The sequence below is a fragment of the Grus americana genome, chromosome 6, assembly GCF_028858705.1.
Source record: "Grus americana isolate bGruAme1 chromosome 6, bGruAme1.mat, whole genome shotgun sequence".
Taxonomy (NCBI): Eukaryota; Metazoa; Chordata; class Aves; order Gruiformes; family Gruidae; genus Grus; species Grus americana.
The window spans coordinates 1,881,266-1,902,764 of NC_072857.1; the positions used below are offsets into that span (position 1 = coordinate 1,881,266).

General features: G+C 49.2%; 1 protein-coding gene across 8 annotated transcripts in view; it reads right to left on the reverse strand.

Annotated features, from left to right (window-relative positions):
* FMNL2 (formin like 2) overlaps positions 1-21,499 on the reverse strand; it is a 148,348-nt gene that overhangs the window by 13,961 nt on the left and 112,888 nt on the right. For 4 of the 8 annotated variants that reach the window (XM_054830187.1, XM_054830188.1, XM_054830189.1 and 1 more), the window contains exons 10-16: positions 11,670-11,744; positions 7,661-7,771; positions 6,215-6,364; positions 4,549-4,650; positions 3,163-3,478; positions 2,505-2,708; positions 1,315-1,335 (exon numbers count right to left, since the gene is read on the reverse strand). In XM_054830187.1, the coding sequence (XP_054686162.1) occupies positions 1,315-1,335; positions 2,505-2,708; positions 3,163-3,478; positions 4,549-4,650; positions 6,215-6,364; positions 7,661-7,771; positions 11,670-11,744 (979 nt within the window). The remainder of the gene's footprint in view (positions 1-1,314; positions 1,336-2,504; positions 2,709-3,162; positions 3,479-4,548; positions 4,651-6,214; positions 6,365-7,660; positions 7,772-11,669; positions 11,745-21,499) is intronic. The other 4 variants (XM_054830190.1, XM_054830193.1, XM_054830191.1 and 1 more) reach the window with 1 other exon arrangement.

A 21,499-nucleotide genomic window follows, 5' to 3' on the forward strand; every position in this document is an offset into this window, starting at 1 on the left:
GCCCGCAGTGGGGGCCACTGGCAGAGGCATGCAGGGCTCAGCCCCCGCTCCAGGACGCTCAGCCCCACAGCACACCCATGCAGATTCACCGCTCCCCCCAGCCGAGGATGGGTCACGTTCGGTTTAGTTCTGTCCAGTGGTTGCTCCTGACTCCTGCCTGCCCTGCATGTGTAGCAGCAGCAATCTTGCTAAATATTCGATGCTCTGCAGAGAGGCTAGATGTTTTCCCCTCGGTTTCAGAAGACGGCTGGGTTCCCAGGTCACAAAGCACTTAGCAATCAATTATTTTACTTTCCCCTAACAATTCTGTATGTATGTTTTTCCCAGGATAGAGATGACCTATTTCAGGGGACAGTCCTGTTGTGCACCGGAGCTGGGGGAATGCTGAAAACATTTCTCTCGCTTTGTCATTCCATTTTTAAAACAAGAGTCGAGTTGTGTGTCCATGTCCCTTTCACTGTTGTGCTCATTTTGCAAGGACATCACAAAGAATAAATTACTGGCAAGAGTAGTTGCATGCAACAAAGAACCATAAAGTGAATAACAGGGAACGTACACAATATTCAGCTGTCTATTTTGAGAATTATATTTATCCAACTGGAAGACATGAACACACACGATCAACTTCTGCTCATCTAAATTAAATGGGTTTATTCTCTGCTTAATTCATGTGGTTACTTCAAAATAATTCCTAAAATAAAAAAAAGAAATAGCTTTTTCCATCTGAAACACCCATGAAAAAACTACTTGCGCATACATTAGAATAGATTATCAAGTGCTCCTGGGTTATTTCAGGACAGGAAAAGCAGCTAACTGCCTCATGGGCCAGTTCCTGATGTAGCTAATCAAAATCTCTTAACGTTTCCCTTCCTCCTCCATTACAGAGCCCTGGTGAGGTGACCTCCCCGGGAGTCGTGCCACTGCCAGCAGCGCAGTGGGGACACGGTCACGGCTGGGGACCAGAGCCCACCGAGGGTACTCGCAGCTAGCGAAAGTCGCTGCAGCTCAACACTTGGCCCCTTTAGGACAAGCCTGTCCTTGGCGTGACCAGTGCCGAAAGCATGGCTCGAGGATGGCTCAAAAGAAACCGCATGTCTTAATTACTTGCTGAAGTGCTTTGCTGAATCAGGGCCTCCCGGGTGCCAAATCCTGATGGTTGGCAGCATCCCCCAAGCTACTGCATGCTCCCGCTCCGGCTCCGGCCAGCAACCGGAGCGTCCCCCGTCCCCACCGCCTCCCCACGGGCACACACACAGGCACAGCACAGAGGGAAATGCGGGGAGGTGGGTAAATACTTAGCAGAAAGCAACCTACAGAAGAGCTTGATTGGCCCGTCTTACAGGAAGCAGAAAGAACAGAGAAAAAAATGTTAGCAATGGTCAGAAAAGCAAAATTTGTTATTTCACCGACTCCTCTCTGACCCAGAAGGTTCCTGCCCTGAGAAACGCTCCTTTCTGTGCAGCCATTGTAGCAAGAAAAGGCACTCTCACTCTCCTTCCCTCTCCTAACCCACTGAAGAAGAAAATACCCATCCCACCTGCCTTCGGGCATCTCACCCACGCACCTAAGGGTGCTCAGCTGCGGGGGCTTGCCCCTGCCGTCAGTGCAGCTCAGAGGAACCACGCGTGGAGGCAGTGCTTGCTCCGCTCCGCTCCTCCTGTCCCCAAACCATACCGCAAGGATGCCAGGCTAAGGCGCGGTGTCTGGGCACCTGGCGGCACAGCCCCCGGCAGCTCCCTGAGCACCGCTGCGGCCGCATCCAGCACGGCACCCTGCCGCTCTGCTCTGCAGAACCCACTGCGGAGGGAGCAGCCCCAACCTCAGCTGTGTCATGCCTTTTGTGCTTTTTTTTTGTTTTTTTAATACGCCCTGGGACCCTCTAGTTCCATGATGCTCTTCGCTTTCAGAAGAAGGCTGGAATACTTAATCAGTTTTCAAAAGAAAAGTTATTAATCAGAGCTCCTCAGTTTCTCTTTCTAGACTCATATCGTGCTCTTCAGATTTCCTAGGGGGGAGCGGTGTGATGCCAATTAGCATTTACTTGCTTGGCATATGTCAGAGTGCATAAAAACATGATTAAAGACTGTCAGTAAATTTCTATTCCTTCCAAAAAATTTACAAAAAGTTTGCCATTTTTTTGCACAGATATTTCTTCAAGTCCTCAGAAATCAAAACCATGAAGCTTTGTGTTTCTTTCAAAACTGTATTTTGTTTGCTTAAAGCCAAAAATGATCATATTTGAAAAATATTTTTGGCAATAGCTTTAGTTTCACTGGAGAAGCCATCTCTTCCAGATAAAACCAAAACCGTTCGGTTCATAAATGCTCTTTCCTTTTATTAACCCCTCTAAGTATCATACCAGTAAGAGATAACGGGCATTATTTAGGTGATTAACAAAGTCCCATCTCGGTACCCTGTACACTCTAGCCGATGTGCCCTGACCTTGCCCTTGCTTACTTTGCCAGCAACCCACAGCATGCTGGGGAGACACGCGGGCGTCTTACCTGCAAGCCCCGAGTTGAACACCACGGTGGGAGAGGCTGTCCCAGGCAGAGGGGGTGCCGACGGCGGAGGTGGTGGGGGCAGCGGAGCCGCAGGAGCCGTCTCCAAAGCTGGACCTGGGAGAGGAGGCGGCGGCGGTGGAGGTGGAGGCGGTGGTGGAGGCGGCGGCGGAGGCGGCATTGACACTGACACAGGACCATTTTGCACTACGAAATGAAGGAAAAACAAAGTACTACCGTGAACACCGGCTGAAATATCACAAGCACCCACAGAAAAAGACACAATATCCGCCTTGTCCCCCACCACACATTTCCTCTCCACCACTATACCGGCCCAAGCATTTGTTGGACCCTTCATCAGAGTACTTCAGTGTATTAACACAGGAGGAAACTACTCTAATGAAAGATGCTAGTATTACTTCCTATCAACCAAAGGGCTCAGAAAGGGATGAGACAAACACGGGAACCACCCAGGGAGTGAGAATGCAAACATGGCTGGGGGACCTCAGCATCCTCGGCTGCTCCAAGGTGCCATGACCTGCAGCCTCGTCACCACTGAAGGTGGTTTTGTCAGTGTCAGGCTGCTGTGCCCGTCCCCAGCACAACAAACTGCACCTCTGGCTCCTGGCCAGCCCACCTCCTGGGACAAAATGCTTCTTACCTGCCTCAGATGCCACAGCTAAGGCGGGTAATGGCGGTGGAGGTGGTGGCAATGGTACTGAAGATGCGGCTCCAGCAACCGGTGCGACACATGTGCCAGCCGCAGCCTCTGACCCTGCCGGCACCATCCCAGAGGCCAGAGCAACAGGAAGAATAGAGATGTCCCCATCACCTTTCTTCTGGATCTTAATGGTTCCCTGCTTCTCCAGTTCATGGATCTTTTTCTCCAGCGTTGACTGTCGCTGGATGGCTTCTTCTTTTTCTTTCACCATTTTTCTCAGGGTGTGGACTTGGGTATTTGCATCTTTGTAGATTTCCTGAGAGTGCCACACAAACGAGAAATTTGCATTTGTATAGACAGAACAGAATACCAATACCAGAAACAGAAGAATAGCCTGACACAGGATGGTCACTGCGCCAGGCACTAACAATGAGCTCTGATGCAAGCTGTACGTCTGCATTAGTGAGGAAGAATTCATTTGGGCAACGTGGGCTAGTGGAGGGTATCCCTGCCCATGGCAGGGGGTTGAAACGAGATGATCTTTGATGTCCCTTCCAACCCAAACCATTCTATGCTTCTAAGATTTTATGATTTTGTGTTTTTCCCGAGGTAGCAGCAAGGCTGTGCGTAGTACTGAGTCCTGGGAGAAATCCCACCTATGGGCGCCAGCACCCGGGGGTGCAAGATTTCTCACCATCACTTTGTCATGATGCCTCTCATTTCTTTTGCTAGTCTTAAATACGTAGTGTAGGTATGCTACCTCAAATTTGACTTCAACAGATCATCTGACACCTTGCTCGTTGTTCCACCTATGAGCAGACATTGGCTCATAAAGGGAAGCAGAACAAAGCTCCTGATCTAGAGGGGAGGTTGTACCTGCAAGCACAGACCCACAGAAGCAACCCTAGAAACACCACGCTTTGGGATGACATTCAGGCTGTAGTTAGTTAATATTATATTAATAATTTTTGTTACTAAGTTTGTACACCAAGACGTAACAAGTCTGGATTGTGCACAGGAAGCTGGCTGCACTTGACAGCACAGACACAGGGCACTTACTCCTGAAGGACTCCAGGTCCACCTCCAACACCTCTCCACAGCCAGCCACACCTGCAAAACTCCCAACAGAAATGCTACAGACCTGAGCAATAAGAGGTACCTGCCTCACTCACTGACTTGCTGGCACATTCAAAGAGTTTTGTGTCCATCTTTTAGTACACAGACTAGTAATTCTACTTGAAATCTGTCCTAGGTTCCAAATTAGGAAGCTAACAGAAGTCAATTAGGAAGGTAACAGAAGTCGTTACCTCCCAAACACAAAGCACACAGGAGATTGCTCCCCCGAAGGGTCGCACCCAGCCAGAGCTTCCCATCCCACTTACTTACCCGAATCACATCCAGTTCTTTGTTTCTTTGCATAAGTTGTTTTTCCAGTTCCACAATCTTTGCCATGGCTTCGTTCTCCGTATCTTGGAGTTTTTCTGATAACTATTATTCAAGAGAGAAGTAGATTATAGAATTGGATAAAAGTAGTGTTCTCAACCAAAATGCCAGCAACACTTGTTGGAGCAGTGGTACGTGATAAATTACTGGTATTCCACCAAACCCTGAAGTCTTTCTTTCGAAAGAGAGAGGGTTCCTGCGTGTGATGGGGGGGCACCAAGTGCCCCACTGAAGGTCCCTCTGATGATGAGTGTTATCCTTCAGCTATGACCAGCAGGTAACCTGGCCGGACTGTAGCTATGAACCTGTCCAGCTAAGAGAGCCTACTCTACAATAAAGCACTTGAAACACAATTATTTTCATACACGCTAAGTCTGACCTGAAACCCAAACACCCCACAGAGCACCACGATGGCACTGTTGCAAAACCAATGGATGCTCTAGTGGTGGAACCTATAAATATCACCTCTCACAATGAGGCTAATTTGATTAGTAATGAATAAAAGAGGTTTTTCTTCTTTTTTTCCTCCATTGTCTTTTGATTTATTTTTATCTTTTGCAGCCCCGCAAACCTGGGATCTGAAAGTCTCACTGTTCTTGTTGGCTTTTTCCACCACCACCACCACCACTGACGCCAACTGAAGCAAGGCTGCAGAGGTGGTGAGGTGGCACCAGTTGCTGTGTTTTTGAGATAAAACTTCTGCAATTCTACTATTAATATTTCTGTCAACACATGACAGAAAATAATGTCCAGAGTCTTGGGATGAGTCTAGTTTATGTAACAAGATCAGAAGCAAGCTCTTAAAAATTTGCCACCAGAGTAACCATTAAGTTTCCAAACATCTAAAAGGAGTAGATCTATGAAGCAAAAAATGCCATTTCTACTGAATCACTTTTCTCCAGCAGAAGACAACCTTCGGGGGACAAATACTACACAGCAAGTTGGTTTAAGAATGTATTTATTCTAAGTGATGGCCATATAGGAATGGTGACAGAATGACCCTTTTGTGATTTTTTTTTTTAAGTATGGAAAACATTTTAAATTTACAACAGCCAAGCCATGTTTTCCGGACTAAAGTACGTGACACCAAGAAGGTACGGGGCAGAAAAGCCGTGAGCAAACACTGAATGTCTGCACAGCACTAATTTTCAGTCCCTTACCTCTCTTTAATGTCAAGCCCCACATTACCAAGGCAATGCAACTCCTTTGTAAGGAGCTGGAGGTTGTGTCAGATAGGAGAGTAAATAAAATGACAGAATAAGATATTTTCTCATCAGGTCAATAAACAGCTTATGAATAAACCTTTGTAGCAAGTGGAGCACCCGTTAACTAAAACATGCAGAATATGAGGTTCAAAATATAGCATGAAAGCACCCAGGAAGTTTACCTGCCTGAGATCTCCGGAATTCCTTCATTTGCCAAATATCTGATCATTCCCCCAATCCTGAAGCACAGTAGTCCCAAGGCTTTTTCTAAGTGACCCTCACCCCAAAGGCTGTAGCCCCACTGCGCCTGCGCTTCCACCTCCAAAATGGGCAGTAGTGAAGCCCCTGCGCAGAGCGGGCTCTGAACTACTTCAGAGACAAAGGTGACAAAGCGTGGTACTAACATGGGAAATGTTTTCTTCCAGTTCTTCAACTCTTTCCAGGGCTGCATTCTTGGTTTCGGCATCCTCCAGTAAAGCTCCCACATCGAAAACGTTATCCAGGTAAGCTTGAATTTGCACCTGCAGTTTGTCGCTCTCTGTGTGTTTCAGTTTCTGCAAACCCAAGAAGAGAAGGGTGTCACTCAGCACCGCCGGCCCTTCGCAGCAAGGGGGCCGCAGGCAGCAAGCGGGGTGGGGAGAGCGGTGGGAAAACACTGTGCTCTGTAACGTTATCTGGGGTCAGGAGCGATAAACAGTCATTTTGGAAGAAAAAACATCCAGAGCTTTCAAAGCTAAGCAGCATCTTATTTTCTGTCACTACAGAGAATATTACTGCTTTCCTCCATGCTTGCTCCTTGACCGTGGCAAGTTCTGAATCCACCACCCAGCCCTGGGACGGTGCGAGCCCAGCGAGGTGGGCGGCCGGCACTGGCCCTGCTGCTGCCCACGGTGGCCACCCGCTCGGTGGCCGGCAGGCAGAGGTGAGGCCATTGCTTGCGTTTGGGTTCGAAGCAGCTGCGTGGTGCGGAGCAAACCCTCTGCTTGCTCTCGCTGACCACGCGCTGGGTTTGCCGTGTTCAAAACGAGCGTGCTTTATCTCCAGAGATAACATCAGAGCACGCTTTGAACTGCCCTGCCTGTTCCTGGGTACTGCAGGGTCTGTGCCACCCTGGGACCCCAAACAGACCCGTGCTCAGTGTCGCCATGTACAAATACTTCTTGCAGACAGCAAAAGATCCCTCCGCAGAAGTCAGCAGGGACAAATCAACCCCTCATCAACATGAGCACTGTTCTGTGTGTGTGCTCCCAAGGGCAGGGACAGGGAGAGAGAGAAGAAGACAAAAGGGGAAATATAAAAGCAGCTTTCTTCTGAGAGAGAGCATTTCCCACAGGATGCCAGAAAATGCCTGGCTGTCAGGAGAAAACTCAAAGGAGGATTTTTTCACACAGAGACGGAGGGGGCCATGGCGGCACCTGAGCCGCGGCTGACACGAGGCCTGCAGCCCGTGGCCAGAGGTCAGGGACGTGGCGCGGGCGAGGACGACTGCGGTTCATCCTCCCTTTGTTATAATGCAGAGCTACAAATTTAGCTCCCAGCCTGTAATTGCAGTTAGTTGCAGCTGATTTTCCTTCTGCAGGGGTGGCTCCAGGCCACGGCCCCCAGCCAGCGGCCACGGCACTGCATTTTTAGCAGAGACTATGGGACAACCCTGCTCTGCCCTGCCGAAAGCTCTCGGGGAGGGGGTTTGAGGAGGTTTCAGGCTGGGCCGGGCAGCGGTGGCACCGTGGGATGTGGTGCGGACCCTCCACGGCCACAGGTAGGCCCAGCCCGCGGCCCCACGCCAAGCTCAGCCCTGTCGGGAGTGCAGACCCCCGCTGCGGGGCGGAGGAGACCCGGGCAGTACTCACATCCAGGTACTCGTCCAGGCCGAGCTTGGTAAATTCGTACTGCAGGTGGACCCTGAAGTTCATGTCCTCCACTGAGTGGACAACGATGTTGATGAACTGCATGCAGGCCACCTGGAAGGAGAAGAGCTGCACGTCAGAGGAGGTGATGGCGCGGCCCCGGCTGCCCCTCGAAAGCCCCAGGGTCGGAGCGGGCTCTCCTGGGGCCTCGGGGGTCAGACACAGCGAATGACCACATTTCCTTGCGGTTAATACGAGGGGAAAGTGCGATCCTCTATTCCACAGCTTTTTTCCAAGCTGGTGCTGGATTTGGGCTTACGGGGTGTTTGTCTGCTGCGATAAAGGCAAACGTGGGTTCCAGAAATTAAGTCATGTCTGCAGAGTCTACCTTTACTGCATGCCGGTGAATGCTTTCCATGCCAGCTCGCACGGCCAGACATCATACAAGCACACAAGCTCTTAAGAAAACAATGCTGTTTCTGAAATGGCCTGTAAAAGTGAGATTAATTTTGCAACTGGAACCCCTAGCTTAGGAAACAGGACTTTCACAAAAGGCGCTTTGTTGTTTGCAGAAAGCATATTTCCAAAGCTGTGGTTTGGTAACTGAACAAGGGACCAGATCACACGGGTTGGCACCCAAATGCGTCCAAGCACAGCGAAGAAAAGGAAAAGGCTCTCGAGCGAAGCGGGTTGTGAGTGGAAGGAGGGAAACCTCCTGCAGAGCGGCAGGAATCGGGCTGCAGACCCCAAAATGCTTGCCCTTTATTTGAATGTAAGGCACGGCCAAATCCTGCTCTGCACAAGTATCCCCGGCCCTCCTTCAGCTCCCAGATGATCATGGCTGTCACCCTCTGAGCTGCTTTAAGAGCGGGTTTGCCTGGTCCTTGCCAGGCTTCTCAAGGGCACAACCCTATTCTGCTGGCAACACTGCAGCAGGGGTAACACCAGCTTCTCGACATCTACTGAGAGACTTCCCCATTTCTAGAATGAACCTGGGAAGAAACAATCGAAGCAACCTGATTTTACCTGCAGGAAAAGCCTCCAGGAGACCCACGTCTCTGGGTCATTTTGTTTGGGTCACCAGTTTGCCACAGGGAATTGGGCCGATTCTCTGTGATCTGTTATAGGGCCCAGAGGATAAACTCATGGGCAGGCATCTGCTGCACGGTGGTGGCCTTTGACCACAGGTCTGGCTGGTATGCCCCAGGCTGTTCCTTCCAGCCGGAGCTCCCAGCAGCCGCAAAGCTGCCATAAAAACTTTCCCAGCCGAACTGCCCAGTACTGCCCAGCTTTGGAGGAACCAGGACCACAGGGACACAACAAAGGTCAGTCAAAACCCTTCAGCTGCATCTTCCCATGTAGACCCTGACCGGCTTCAACCACTCTGTTTCCAAAATGACTTTAACCCTACATCATGCAAAGTTGTGAGACTGGTAACAGGGATAGCCCCAAGGAAGGGAAGAAGGAAGACGGTCTAAAGACCTGGTTAGGAGCTCCTGTGATGCCTCCTCATCCCCACCTCTCAGTGTGTACTCGTCTCTTACACGAACAACCCAATCCATGCAGTTGGAAACCTAACTTCAGGTTTCGAGTCTTTGCAGGACCCTTTCCAGTTCCTGTCGCGAACCCTGGTTCCTCCTTGTGCCGGTCCTGGCCCTCGCCAGCTGAACCCTGCTGTCCTGTCATATGACCCAGAGCCCAACTCCCCTATTTCAAAAGCGCTTTTGTTATATTTGCCCTGGCTCTCGCAACGTTAGGGCCAAATTCTCATTTCCCTTCTCAGATCCTTACATACACAACTAAGGAATTCATCGAGTCAAAGAAAGCTAATCTAAGAAAGTTGCTTTTAAAATGAAGTAAGTCAATGTCAACAGCAGGAACCTTCTCTAAAATACTTTTGCCTTTTTGTTGCTCTTTCCTCCCTGTTGATCCATGCCATTAACCGTGGCCCCTTCCAGCTCCAGCTTCCCAGACAGCTCTCGCCTTCTCCATTTAGGGCAGCGTGAAAGCCAGGTCCTGCAGGAATAGCTCTTTGTTTATGTTCAGTCGTTGCAACTCCTTCAATTACTCGAGCTCTAACGTTACGTCTCGGAGCCTCCGGCACCCTTTTTATCCCGTCCTGCAGAAAGGAGCGATGGCTGCCCTGGGCAGACCCTAGTGCAACCTGCAGGCTGCGGCAGCACCGGTACTGCAGCGATGCCGGCGGGCAGAGGCCGGCGGTGCTCCCCGCTCATCAGCCAGCGCTCACGGCAGCATGCGGAGCTCATTAGGGCCAGGCGGTGACAAGAACGAGTGGATCTGCCAAATCGTTTGTCATGAGCTCTCTCTTCTAGGTGTAGGCTTGTCATACAGTCAAGCCCTCAGTTGGTGGAAGCACCCCAAAGATGCAGGTTTTATTAGTATTTGGGCAAGTCCTGAAAAAAAAAAGTATTTATCCTTTTTCAAGTAAATTTCACCACTACCTTCAACCTATGGCCTGAGAGATCCAGGGAGTTTTCTTGCAGGCCATCCAGATGGATGCTGAATATTCACAGCTCACCAGGTGTGTACTGACACACACATGCATATTCCCTATTACATCCTTACAATACACCATTTCATATCTTAAATAAAGATGAGGAATGATTATTGTTTTTAAAACAGTGGACAAATCCCGCAGCTCGCAGCAAGCACCATCTTTCTTCCAGGCTGCGCTAAGCTGTGCTGCTCTCCCGCTCCCCAAATGCAATTACCGCTCCCTGTGAGCAGGAGAAAAATTAACTAAGAGTCGGGTGTTGAGGACTGACAAATCTTTCTGTTAAATTACAGACTAAACTGTATGTACATCTGAGAATACTTAATGTATACTGTGACCACCAACATGTCCTTACTGGGACTGCAGTAATAAGGAACAAAACCAACTGTAACATGTCAGAGAGTCACTGAGAGCAGCTTGCTAACTTGAGTAAAATTGCAGGAATCGCTGTAAGGTGAGGTTTTTTTCTTTTTAAATAGAAGAAAGAGGCCATCCTATCTCACAAACACCACCTCCTTCCTATTCTGCTGCCCGCTCATGGGTGCGAGCCTGGCCTGGCCATCAGGGCTGCAAGCCACTGACACCTGTAAGAAACAGCACACTGGGTGCTTAACACCTCATTCCTGGCAGAAAGAGATCTTTAACCCAAAGCTCAGCACTGAAACAGCATAAAGTGTCACAGATGCTTAGCAGGGGCCTCAGCAGAAGGGCCAGTGCGACCAGGCGGGAAGCCCTCCTGCTCTGCGCTGGCCTCAGATCCACGGCACTGGGCACAGGCAGTGCAAGGAGACTGCGCTGACCGTGTCGTTTTGTAATTCAAAATGGGACTTGGATTTCTCAGACTTCTGACACGAGCGCTCACTTGCCGCAGATTTTAAAGAAATGGATGCAGAAGTATTTTTGATATTGGACACACAACGGGCTAGCTCATCCTTACTGTCACGACCTCTGCCTTTCACGTACTGCCAACGTGCAAGCTGGGGCTGGTGTCTGTGGGTGCCAGCCAGAGCTTCCTCTCTCGCCCGTCTCTGTTGTGCTCCAGGGGAAGTGGTTTTGGTGAACAATCATGCATATGCACATTGAGGACTCAAACGTGGTGCAGACTACTGCTATATTTATCAGCAGATAAGGACAGACAGCAGCTGCAGCCAGTCTCCCCCACACTTCCCTGTCTGCGACTCCGAGGATGTTGGCACATGGACAGAATACACATCTTGATATTGCAGAAGCTGCTGCTGTGCCGCAGCCAAATCGCACACGCGACCAACAGGCCACTTTCCTCTTACCTTCACTAGGGCACAAGGCATTTCTTGAAGGTAACGGAACTGAATGGAAGCTAAAAATGAAATGCATATTATGTAGTTTGGAATACAAAAAAATTGTACTGTGGTAATTTTAGGCCAAGGATCAGAAGGCAGATACATCTCTGGCTATGACAGCAGGACCGGACACGGTAAACACTGAACCCAAAGTTCGCTGATGATAAATAGCACTCACCATAAAGTCTATATTGTTGTCTTCATTTCGGAAGTGCTCCATCAGCTTCTCAAAGCGCTGTTTCTCTCCACACACCTACAAAAGAATCACCACGTGTTTGTTAAACTACAGCTTGCAAGAGAATTAAAAACATTTTAAAAGCAGCTCATCTGCTTGCTCAAAACCTCTCTGTCCAGGTTTCCTCTCTTGTTAAAAATATTATTCTTCATGACAAATCCAGCTGAATAATCATATGTGAACCTGCAGTGCAAGTCTACGGGGTCAGGTACAATTATCACATAATTCTTCGTATCTCTTTTCCTCCTAAAAATTTAATCACGCCCACTGATGGTACAAACATAAGCGACAGATTTGCACCAGGCTAGGCCACAGGAAGACTTGGCCGCTCTCATAGTTCAGGACTGGCTTTCCACTGTAATATAATGTAATTAGGAAGAAGACCAAATTACAGGGAAGAAAAAAAAAAGAAAATTATCACCGGCTAAATGAGGAGTGAAATACATTGGTGTAACTATCAGCTGGTCAGAATTACAGAGCCGCAATACAGGGGTGTTGGCAGGAAACACACGCAACTTGAGGGAGAAATAAGATCTAAGATAAAGCAGGTCTCAGGATATTGTTTAAATCCTATTACTTCCTAGTAGCTTCTCTGGCTCAGTCCTACTTTTCTCAGTACACAAATGATCTAGAGCAATCCACACCAAAATCACAAAATAGTAAGTTGGAAGATGAAGGGAGCAGAGGTGAGCACCAGGAGGTGCACCCATTTCCCTGTCCTCCCTACTTAGCAACTGCATCTCCTCCCTGTGGTGCATCCTTTGGGGTTATTTTTTAATATCCCTGCATGAACAGACTACACCGAACACCTAACCCGTAGGGGCAGGAGCCGGTGCATGGGAGCTGCCCCAAGCCCAGCCGTCCCAGTGAGCCCAGCTGTCCCAGCAAGCCCAGTCATCCCAGCGAGCCCAGTCATCCCAGCGAGCCCAGCCGTCCCAGCACGGTCAGATGGGAGGTGATGGGGGCAGTGCAAAGGGTCTGGCACGTTTGCAAGTCCACTGGGAGTTTCCTCATACCCTGCGCCATGAGTTGAGTTCTCGCTTGCTGGATTTTGGCATCAAACTGAGCAGTGAATTCAGGAAGAGCAGAGGCATGCTCCTCTGAACAAAGCGGTAAGTGCCTGGGTAGGCTCATCCGTGCACGAAGTGTTCAACGCTGTTCCCAGCTTCCCCCTCCTCAGATGCCTGCTGTTTGCAGAGGGACAGGAGAAGCTCTGAAAGAAGCTGCTTTGCTCTTAAAGGTCCTGAAAAGCAGAGTCTGGTCATCTGGAAGACTGAAAGTTCCCTTCTGCTGAGGAACAAAACCCTCAGAGCCCAAGAGGCTCCTTCCTTCCTTAACCAGATTTTAGCCAAATGTCCCAGGAGCGCAGGGTGCTCCTGATCCAGAGCAGGGGGGACAGCAGCAGGACCTCCCACCCAGGCTGCCTGGTTAGGGTCTGCCAGCTTCCAAGCAGCACACCCCTCTGAGATGTCAGCTGCTGTTTCCCTAAGAGCCAGCTCCTGGCACAGTAGTTATGTGAAATTACCCACGGAACGGTAATTAAGGGTTGGCGGGAGCACTGCCTACTTCTTCTTTACAACTAGCCTCTCAGGGGCAGAGGCCAGTTCTTTGTACGTATTTCTACGTTTGTCTCTCCCACAAGGAGACCAAATCCCCAGCTGGGGTTTCTAGATACTCCCAAAAAGCAAGTTCTTCACAAAGTATGCCTTATTACTACTATTCCCTTCTCAACTCCTTCTTTCTAACTGTGTCTGTCTTACAGCACGTACCTACACAAGGATTAAGGCACCGAGCAGACCTCGCTGAAGTCACACAGAGTTTAGTGGGACCTAAACTGAGCTGACCACGAGATCTGCAAAGCACTGGGAGCAGTGGCCTGCTGGGCGACCTCTCACCACGCTTTCTGCTGTCTGTTATGACCGAATAAAACATACTTGTGGTGTATGTGATACATCTTCTGTCATTCCTAAGCAGAATTGCCACAACTGGGTTATTATTCAGATATTTGTGGTCAGTACCTGACGTCAATGGGAATTCTGCCACTGGATCTCTGTGAGAGGAAGGGGACGCTGGTTACGATGAACTATTTGATAACACTACCACCAATATCCACGGCCACAATCCCACGAGCTGCAGCTAACGGGCTTCGTGCAGGCTCAGCACCCCCCGCTCGCACAGCCTCTGGTAGGCAAGGCGCTGAAGGCGCACACAGACACTTACTAAAGTTGGATTTAAATGTTTCCAGCTGAACCTTAAAGACTCACAAAGTAGAATAAGCACACTTAAACAACAAAGCATGCACCCCCATGAAAAACAGATTACACTTGTTGGTCAAGCAAATTATCATGATCTTAAACCCAAAGGACTCGGCTCTTTCTACAGCCTGTGCCATGAATGTGGTTTTGAAGCATTAAATGCCTTTACATGGGCTGCTCCTCTAGGCCCATAAAACACACATTAAGGTCTAAGATAGAGTAAAGCAGCGGAGACAAACCCACTCTTGGATGGAGTAAGTCTCCTTGGTATTGCCTGGCCTGCAGTCGTGCAAGGGGCGAAGCGCGTGTGACCTGTCTCTCTGCTTGGCAGAGATGGGGTCCCTAGGACACGGAATGGATGGGTGAGTTTGGAGGGTCAATGCCATTTGGCTTCAGGTTGTAAATCTTCACTCTAATCTCAGGCTTTTCTTCAGGAGTAATCTTCGTAAAGCCTCCCTACAGCATCGGGAATCGCCTTGCTGGGAGATCAAAGCCCAAGCACCGTGCACACATTGCTGGTGGTCAGAGCAGCTCCAAGGGAAAATGAGGGCAAGCGAGCAAACGCCCCGGCCTCCCAGTGCGCCGCGCTTTGCAGCGGGTGGCTCGAGAGCTGCCGTTACTGGAGAAGGGCCTTAGGCTCTGCAAAGCCACCAAATGGCCAAACTCAAATCCAAAATGGCCAGGAGCGCCCCTGGGAAAACAGGGAGACGGTCGTGTGCATTCTGGCACGACTATCCTGGTTTCACAAGCGTGCGTTTAAAAGCGAGAGGTGGGATGAGCGCACTCCGGCGGGGACCAGAGCATCTCCGCAGCAGACGACAGCACCAGCACCCACCAGCATCCCGTCTGGCTCCCTCGCTCTCCGCATGCAGGATCGGGAATGGTTTCATGGTGAAGAAGCTCAAGTTCTTCGAACATGCAGCGATATGACCTACTCTGGGCACTTACCACGAACGCCCTTCCGGGCACGCTCTCACCGAGGGCCCACCAAAAGCACTCCTGGCAGGGTGCAGCTCTGCTGCTGCGTACGCCCATCCCGGGACGCACACGCTTCTGTGCAGGAGCGACTCGTCCTTCAGGAGGAAAAGAGACGAAACACTGCGAAGAGGCTGACCTCCATCGGGAAGAGGCAAAGAGAAAACCAGAATCTGGCCAAGTTTCAGGAACCTACTGGCACTGTAAGGATCAAAGGCAGCAGCTGCCCGCCAGTGTAATTTGATTTTGGAGGTGTATGCTGGGCCTGATCCAACTCCTGCTCAAAGCAAACCCGAGGAACCCTCTCCTTCACTGGCACCACCGGCTGCTGAGATACACTCATCCCCACGGTATTATCCCAGCCATTTTTCTCCTATGCTAGTAAATGGGATGGCATTTCAGATCAACCAACTGCAAATTCTTCCAGCGCTCCCCGTATGCTCCCCTCCCCACAAAACAGTTCAGAGTGAACATAACAAAAGTAAAAAGTAGGTTCGTCTACAACTCTGAGCTCTAAACAATCGCGTCTCTCTTGTACCCACTTCAGAAAAAATGGGGCCGATTTAAACAAAATCATGTATTGTGGAAACAAACCTAACAATGGTGCATACAATCACTCAACAATAAAAGCCAGAAGGACTGGTTTCTGGGAAATCCAATGTAAACCGTTCCACATGGATGAGAAAAGCTGACATAAACAACTACAAGCCATTTATGGCTGACTAATTGAATTAGGGGGCAACCCGAAGTGATACAGCCCCGGCAGAGAACTGCCGATCCCGGGACGTGAGCGGCCCTGGCTGGGATACAGCAGCTGATAGCAAGAGGAAAAGCAACAACAACCTGCGGCTTTCGGTGGCTGCGCGCAGATATTTCACACTACGATCAGATGAGTCAGTGCTGGGAACATGTGCGTTTCAAGAGACAGTGAGCTGACTTTCATGAAATGATATAATTTATCCTGGAAGATTAAAGAGAGTGAAACTGTAGATGAAGCCTACAGCCTGAAGATTGGCCAAAATCCAAGACGAATGCTGAAATCAAATCCCACCACATAAAACCATATGTTGCCATTTATATTTGAATAAATTTCCAAGGTCTGTCATTTGAAAGTATGGCTGGGACTAAGAAAGGCTGATCTTTCTTTTATTAGCATTATTCTGCGTAAGAAGCAAGATTAAACGGGTTACCACAGCTATAAAAAACCTCTGTCTCTACTTATGCTGTGAAAAAAAAAAAAAAACTTTTTAGGTTGCATTGAGCCCACGTCATTCTAGGAGAACAATGTGGCTTTATGAAAACCACCCACGAAGGGTCCTTTCTCTGGAAAGGCTTTGGGCGCTAACGAAGTAAATCCGTCACAGATCTGTTACAAAGGTACAATACGATCCTATGAGGAAGCAAAAGGATCCATTATGAAAAATTTAGTGACAATTATATCCATATCCACCTGGCAATGCTCTCAGGCCATACAGTTCACATCCAGACCACCCAAGAGCAAAGATCGGCTACAACAACCCTCGCGTTGCTCCTGCTCACACGGCCGGATTACTGTCAGATGCTCCAGAAAGGCAACCCGGGCAGACAGCAAAAGCCAACAAGGCTATTTTGAAAAACTGAAGGTGTTTTCATGTGCGCTGTCAGACAGAAAGTGAAAATCCAGACTGATCGAAGCACGTCCATCAGAGAGTTACCTAACGACACGAAGCACCACCTCATTTCGCTGGAGAATGGAGCTCGTAACTAAACCTCACGGCAAGCAAATATAGCGTGCTCCACGCGGAGATGGCAGCGAACACAGGCAGCGTTTCAGGCTTTGGAGCTGCAGCTCGTTGGCCAACAGTACAGAACGCACACTACGAGACACAGCTGCCAGACCGCTACCTCCTCCACATCTGGAGGACCGATGCTCCTACGCCCGAGATGCTGCGCCCCATCCAGACACAGGAACTGCCTACTGCAACCGCCTCCACGCGCGTGTCGGTCTGTCAGCAAAGGGGGGAGAGAGTGACAGCGCTGAGCTAGAACACATGTTCGTAGGAAAGACGTCAGCAAGCTCACCAACTCACAAAACGCCCCTGTGCCAGGAAGGAGGTAACGTCTGGTGATCCCAAACTCCATATGGAAAATGAAATCAGTTTGGCTGCATTCGCACATGGTCTGACATGGCAAAGGCAGCTAACAGTGACCTCAAGGCAGGGAGAACGATTCTCTGAAGGACCAGATCAAAACCACCTAAACCTTAGCAAAGGTTTTGCAGTACAGGGCGTGTTCTGTCAGTGCAAACGTTAAAACGAGCATCTACCACGTGCTGCCCAAAGGTGGTTTTAAGCCGCTCCCCCCTCCTTCAATAACCTTTTGAGTTTTTTAAGAGCGAGTAGCACAATTTCACAGCAAATATGCCCTGTGTAACGAAGGCAGCCCATACTGGACGTGGTGTTATAAATAGCCTGATGTATATGCAACCCAAAAATTCCTGGGACCCTTTGTGAACCTTTTCTCCTGTCTGTGCTCCTTTGTCCGGCGGCACAATGCTGGCTTTCTCTCCCCCACAACAGCCCACTGTGACCAGCAGATCCCACCACCGGCAAGCAGCGCTCCACAGGAACACTTTGTTTGGACTGATCGTGCTGACATTTTTGCAGTTTGCTGAAGAACAAAAAATCAGTTTTCCCATAAGTTACTGGTTAAGTAAACAGTTATTTAATACTTACTAGGTTAAAATACCTTTTACTTCTCCAGCAGCAGGGTTAAGGCGCTCTCAAAACACTGCTGCAGTGCAAAAGACAACAAACATATTTACATTGTCCAGCACTTGCGAACGGTTTCTCCTAGCACTGAGTTATTATAACAGCCCGTAAGAATAATTCAGAACTGCTGTTTTCAGCGCCGCCGTTCATTATTCAAATAGAGAAATCTGACTCTGAATTAAGCATTGTGAAAACCGAGGGCTGAACAATATTGCCTCACTTCGCCGATGGAGGTGAACAATGAGGTTCATTGGCCATGCCTCCGCCTTTCAGATGAAATTGCCATGCCCGGCAATTCAGATGAACCCGGCCTCCGTAAGCTCAGCACCGACTGTCAGAACCAGGCAATGCGCGAGGGGATTGCCAGGCTTCTCACCTGCCGGATATTTCAGAGCAGCAAACACAGAAGTCAATGAAACCGATGTTAAAACGAGAGGGAACGCCGGCGTGCCGGACCCCGCTCCTCTCCCATCCCCAGGTGTCCAACAAGTTAGGCCAGCTCTTCCCTCCCCAGCATGCGGGGAAGTTCAGATGCTGCAATAACCACCGGACGATGAGCTTCCCAAAAGTTTTCTGGATCATCTGAATTCCAATTTAATTTTTGGCATTTCTTCTTGTCTTGGAGCAAGACAAAGTGGTTTCTTGAAAGCTATGGTTCATCTTAGGAAAGGCACCTCAATTCTGGTTTTATTTTTAAACACTGAAATTATTTCCAATGCAGAGAAGCACACAAACATACACTCACCTTCCCAAATTCAATTATTCTGGCATATGCTTGTATAATAAGCAATTTAACTGTTTTGCTGGATGAGAGCCAAAGTCAGGAAGTGGTGTTCCCTGCAGAGAGCCAGGATTATTTCTGGCTGGCTTTCTGTCTCTCTACAGATCCCACTCAATTCTTTTGCCTCCTCAGTTTGGATCCATTTTAAAACTACTATTGTGCTTATAAAATTAAAAAAAAAAATAAAAAAGAGTGGTAGAGTCCTCTGGTCTTTTCCCAGAAATATTTAGTTGTTATTAAAGTAAATTCTCCTATGTTCAAAATGGAGATTCATGAAAAGCTGCATCAGGATCTAAGATTGTGCTCCTTAAAACGTTCAGAGTGCTGTGAAGTATACTCACAAACTGCCATTTTCAGATCTTCACTAAAGCTGAGGAAATTATTATTTGCAAAAAACCCCAAAATTTCTTTGTAACTGTTTTCATTATGCAATCACGTTAGTGCTATTGGGTTGTCTTTTTTTTCAAGATATCTGTAAACTTACTGAAGCTGTTTGTTTACTGGCTGCTATGCTTTCAGTAAATGAAAAACATGTAAACCAAGTAAATAAAAACAGCTAACCAGAAATGCCACAAAAAACTTCAATTTTGAAGCAAGGCCATAAGTGAGTTGGAAAACAGCTTTCTGTACTCGTAGTCTCAACAAACTTTAATTCCGTTGAACTCGAACTTTTGTGTTAATTCTGTTTCTGGGTGTTCTCACCAGATTTCACAACCTTGCTCGCAATTCGCCTACCCACGCTATTTCTGTGCCTTAGCTCTGAGAAATCCTCGTTTCGGCTTGGCGATAGCCTGCGACCAAACGCGCGGTCGCGGAGCCGGGGAAGGAGCCTGTCTCGGGTGGCGGTGCCACGGGGGGTCTCACCGCCTGCTCCCCAGGGACGCCCCGCGATGCCACCCGAGCCCCGCGTGCAATTAGGCCAATTCAGGTATTTCCGGGGACATACGGTGCACTGAAACCTTTGCCTCCAGGCTCCGTCAGTGATGTTTTCTACAACTGAAGAGAAATGGGCTGAGAGGCTCTGGCTCTGACTGTAAGTAAAGTTCCTTAAAAGTAACCCAAGAGCCAAAGGTGTGTGTATATACACATATATGTATGTATATAAATATGGATATATAATGGACAAAGCATTACATAATTTTTACTACGAACAGACAACCATAAGAAACTTGACTGTGAAGCAGCCCTGACCCATAGCAGAGCTCGGAGCTGGCCCCTGAGGAGTCCGAGCCGCAGTCTCCATCAGGGCAGCACACCCAGGGTCCCTGGGACGGGGCTGCAAGCAAGAGCTGGCCCCAGCTGAACGACACGCTGGCCTTCAGCAGAACATGACGCAGGTCAGCCGGGCGAGCTGAAACTCCTTTACGAGCTGCGCTTCCAAGAGGAACGCAAGCCACGCGGGGTTTCGGCACTCAGATCAGAAAAGAGAGAGGAAAACGCACCCCGAGTTAAAAAGTGCTCTTGTACGCGAGGGATGGCTCTGCCAAGGCGGGAGCCGGAGCCCGACACGTGTGACCGCACAGGCAGGCGCCTCGCCGCTGCGGTCCAGCCTGGGGCTTTGTCCCCTGCCCTGCAGACAGGGACAGGCAGTGATCAGCCACTCGTGATCCCGCTGATGAAGGGAAGTCGGGTCACACACGTGAGCAGAGCTCAGTGCACTGAAATGTCCCCCTTCAGTATTTTGCTACGTTTAAAACTCATTTGCCCCCAGTTGCAAACGCCAGCCACGTGGAAAGCCAAACTTTCCCACAGGCTGTTTCACGCCTCCCGGGCCGGGTCTTGGGTTCAGTTGACTCAAATTACAGCTGCCCTCTCGGACGGAAAGTGCTTGGGCTTTCAGCCTCCTGAAGACACCTTTATCTCACCAGGGAAGTCCTGACACGAGAACAGCAGGTTTGCTTATCCTCATACTCTTTTTCTCAGCTCTGGAAAACCTTCTTCATCTTCCAACCAGTATCAACTGCAGCAAAACATCTCCCACGCAATTCGCTCTCGGCATACAAGCATATAAGAAGTATCCAGTCAACGGCAGCGATGATTAAAAGATCTTCTCAATCTGTAGAATCTCATCGACATGCAAACAATCCTTCCTTGACAAGGCAGCAATGAACAAAAGCATTTCAATTATGGCAAGATGTCAGTAACACAACAAGAGAGCAAGGGCAGCTTTGGAACGATGCTCATTTGGGGTCCTGAGTTACCACCGCGTGCCTATGCCGTGGTTTACGCAGCATGGTCTCCACGCCGCGTCTATGTGAAGTGAGCAGAAGCGCGTGAGAAGCCACACACTTGCACGGTGCTGGCTCTCACCATTTCTGATAGCCGTGGGCAGATTCACCAGGACACCAACGCGCCTTTGCAAATTCAAAGCAGCATTTCCAGGAAACAGTAAGGGGAGTAAGCAATGAAATAATAATAAAACAGAGTTTTATTATTGGCAGTAAAAGACAGCAGCTTGATTCTCTGTATACCCACACATGCAATCACACTATTAAAATGAATTAACTTCTCTGAAAAAGCATTAGGAAAATATCTTGTTTTCCAACAGTGCACTCATCCTGCTTCAATTTAAACGGGGCACAAGCTCTCAGCATCTGGTCTGTGACCCTCGGAGCTCCCCCAAAGCTGTCTTGTGGCTAACCCCACTCTCCTTTTCTTCCCCTGGCATTCTGCTGAAGTGCATTTGCTCGTCCTGCAACACAAATCCCAGGCAACTCAGATAAAACCGCGTAGCCAGTTCTCACAAATCCATGGAAACCAGCACAAAGGGCCAGGAACACTGCTAAGGAAGCCCATGGCAAGCGGCTAAAGGCAGGGGTCGCGGCTGTGCCGAAGAGCTCGCCCAGCCAAGGCTGCGATATCCCATTCAAGTGGTGCTGGGAATAAGAGGTGGCTGCAAACAGAACCAGCAGCGGGCCAGAAAGTATCAAAAAGATAAGGAAATAGCCAAACGCCCCGGCTGTTCCCGTGGGTTACCTGTGGCACAGTAACTCCAAACTATTTCCCACAAAC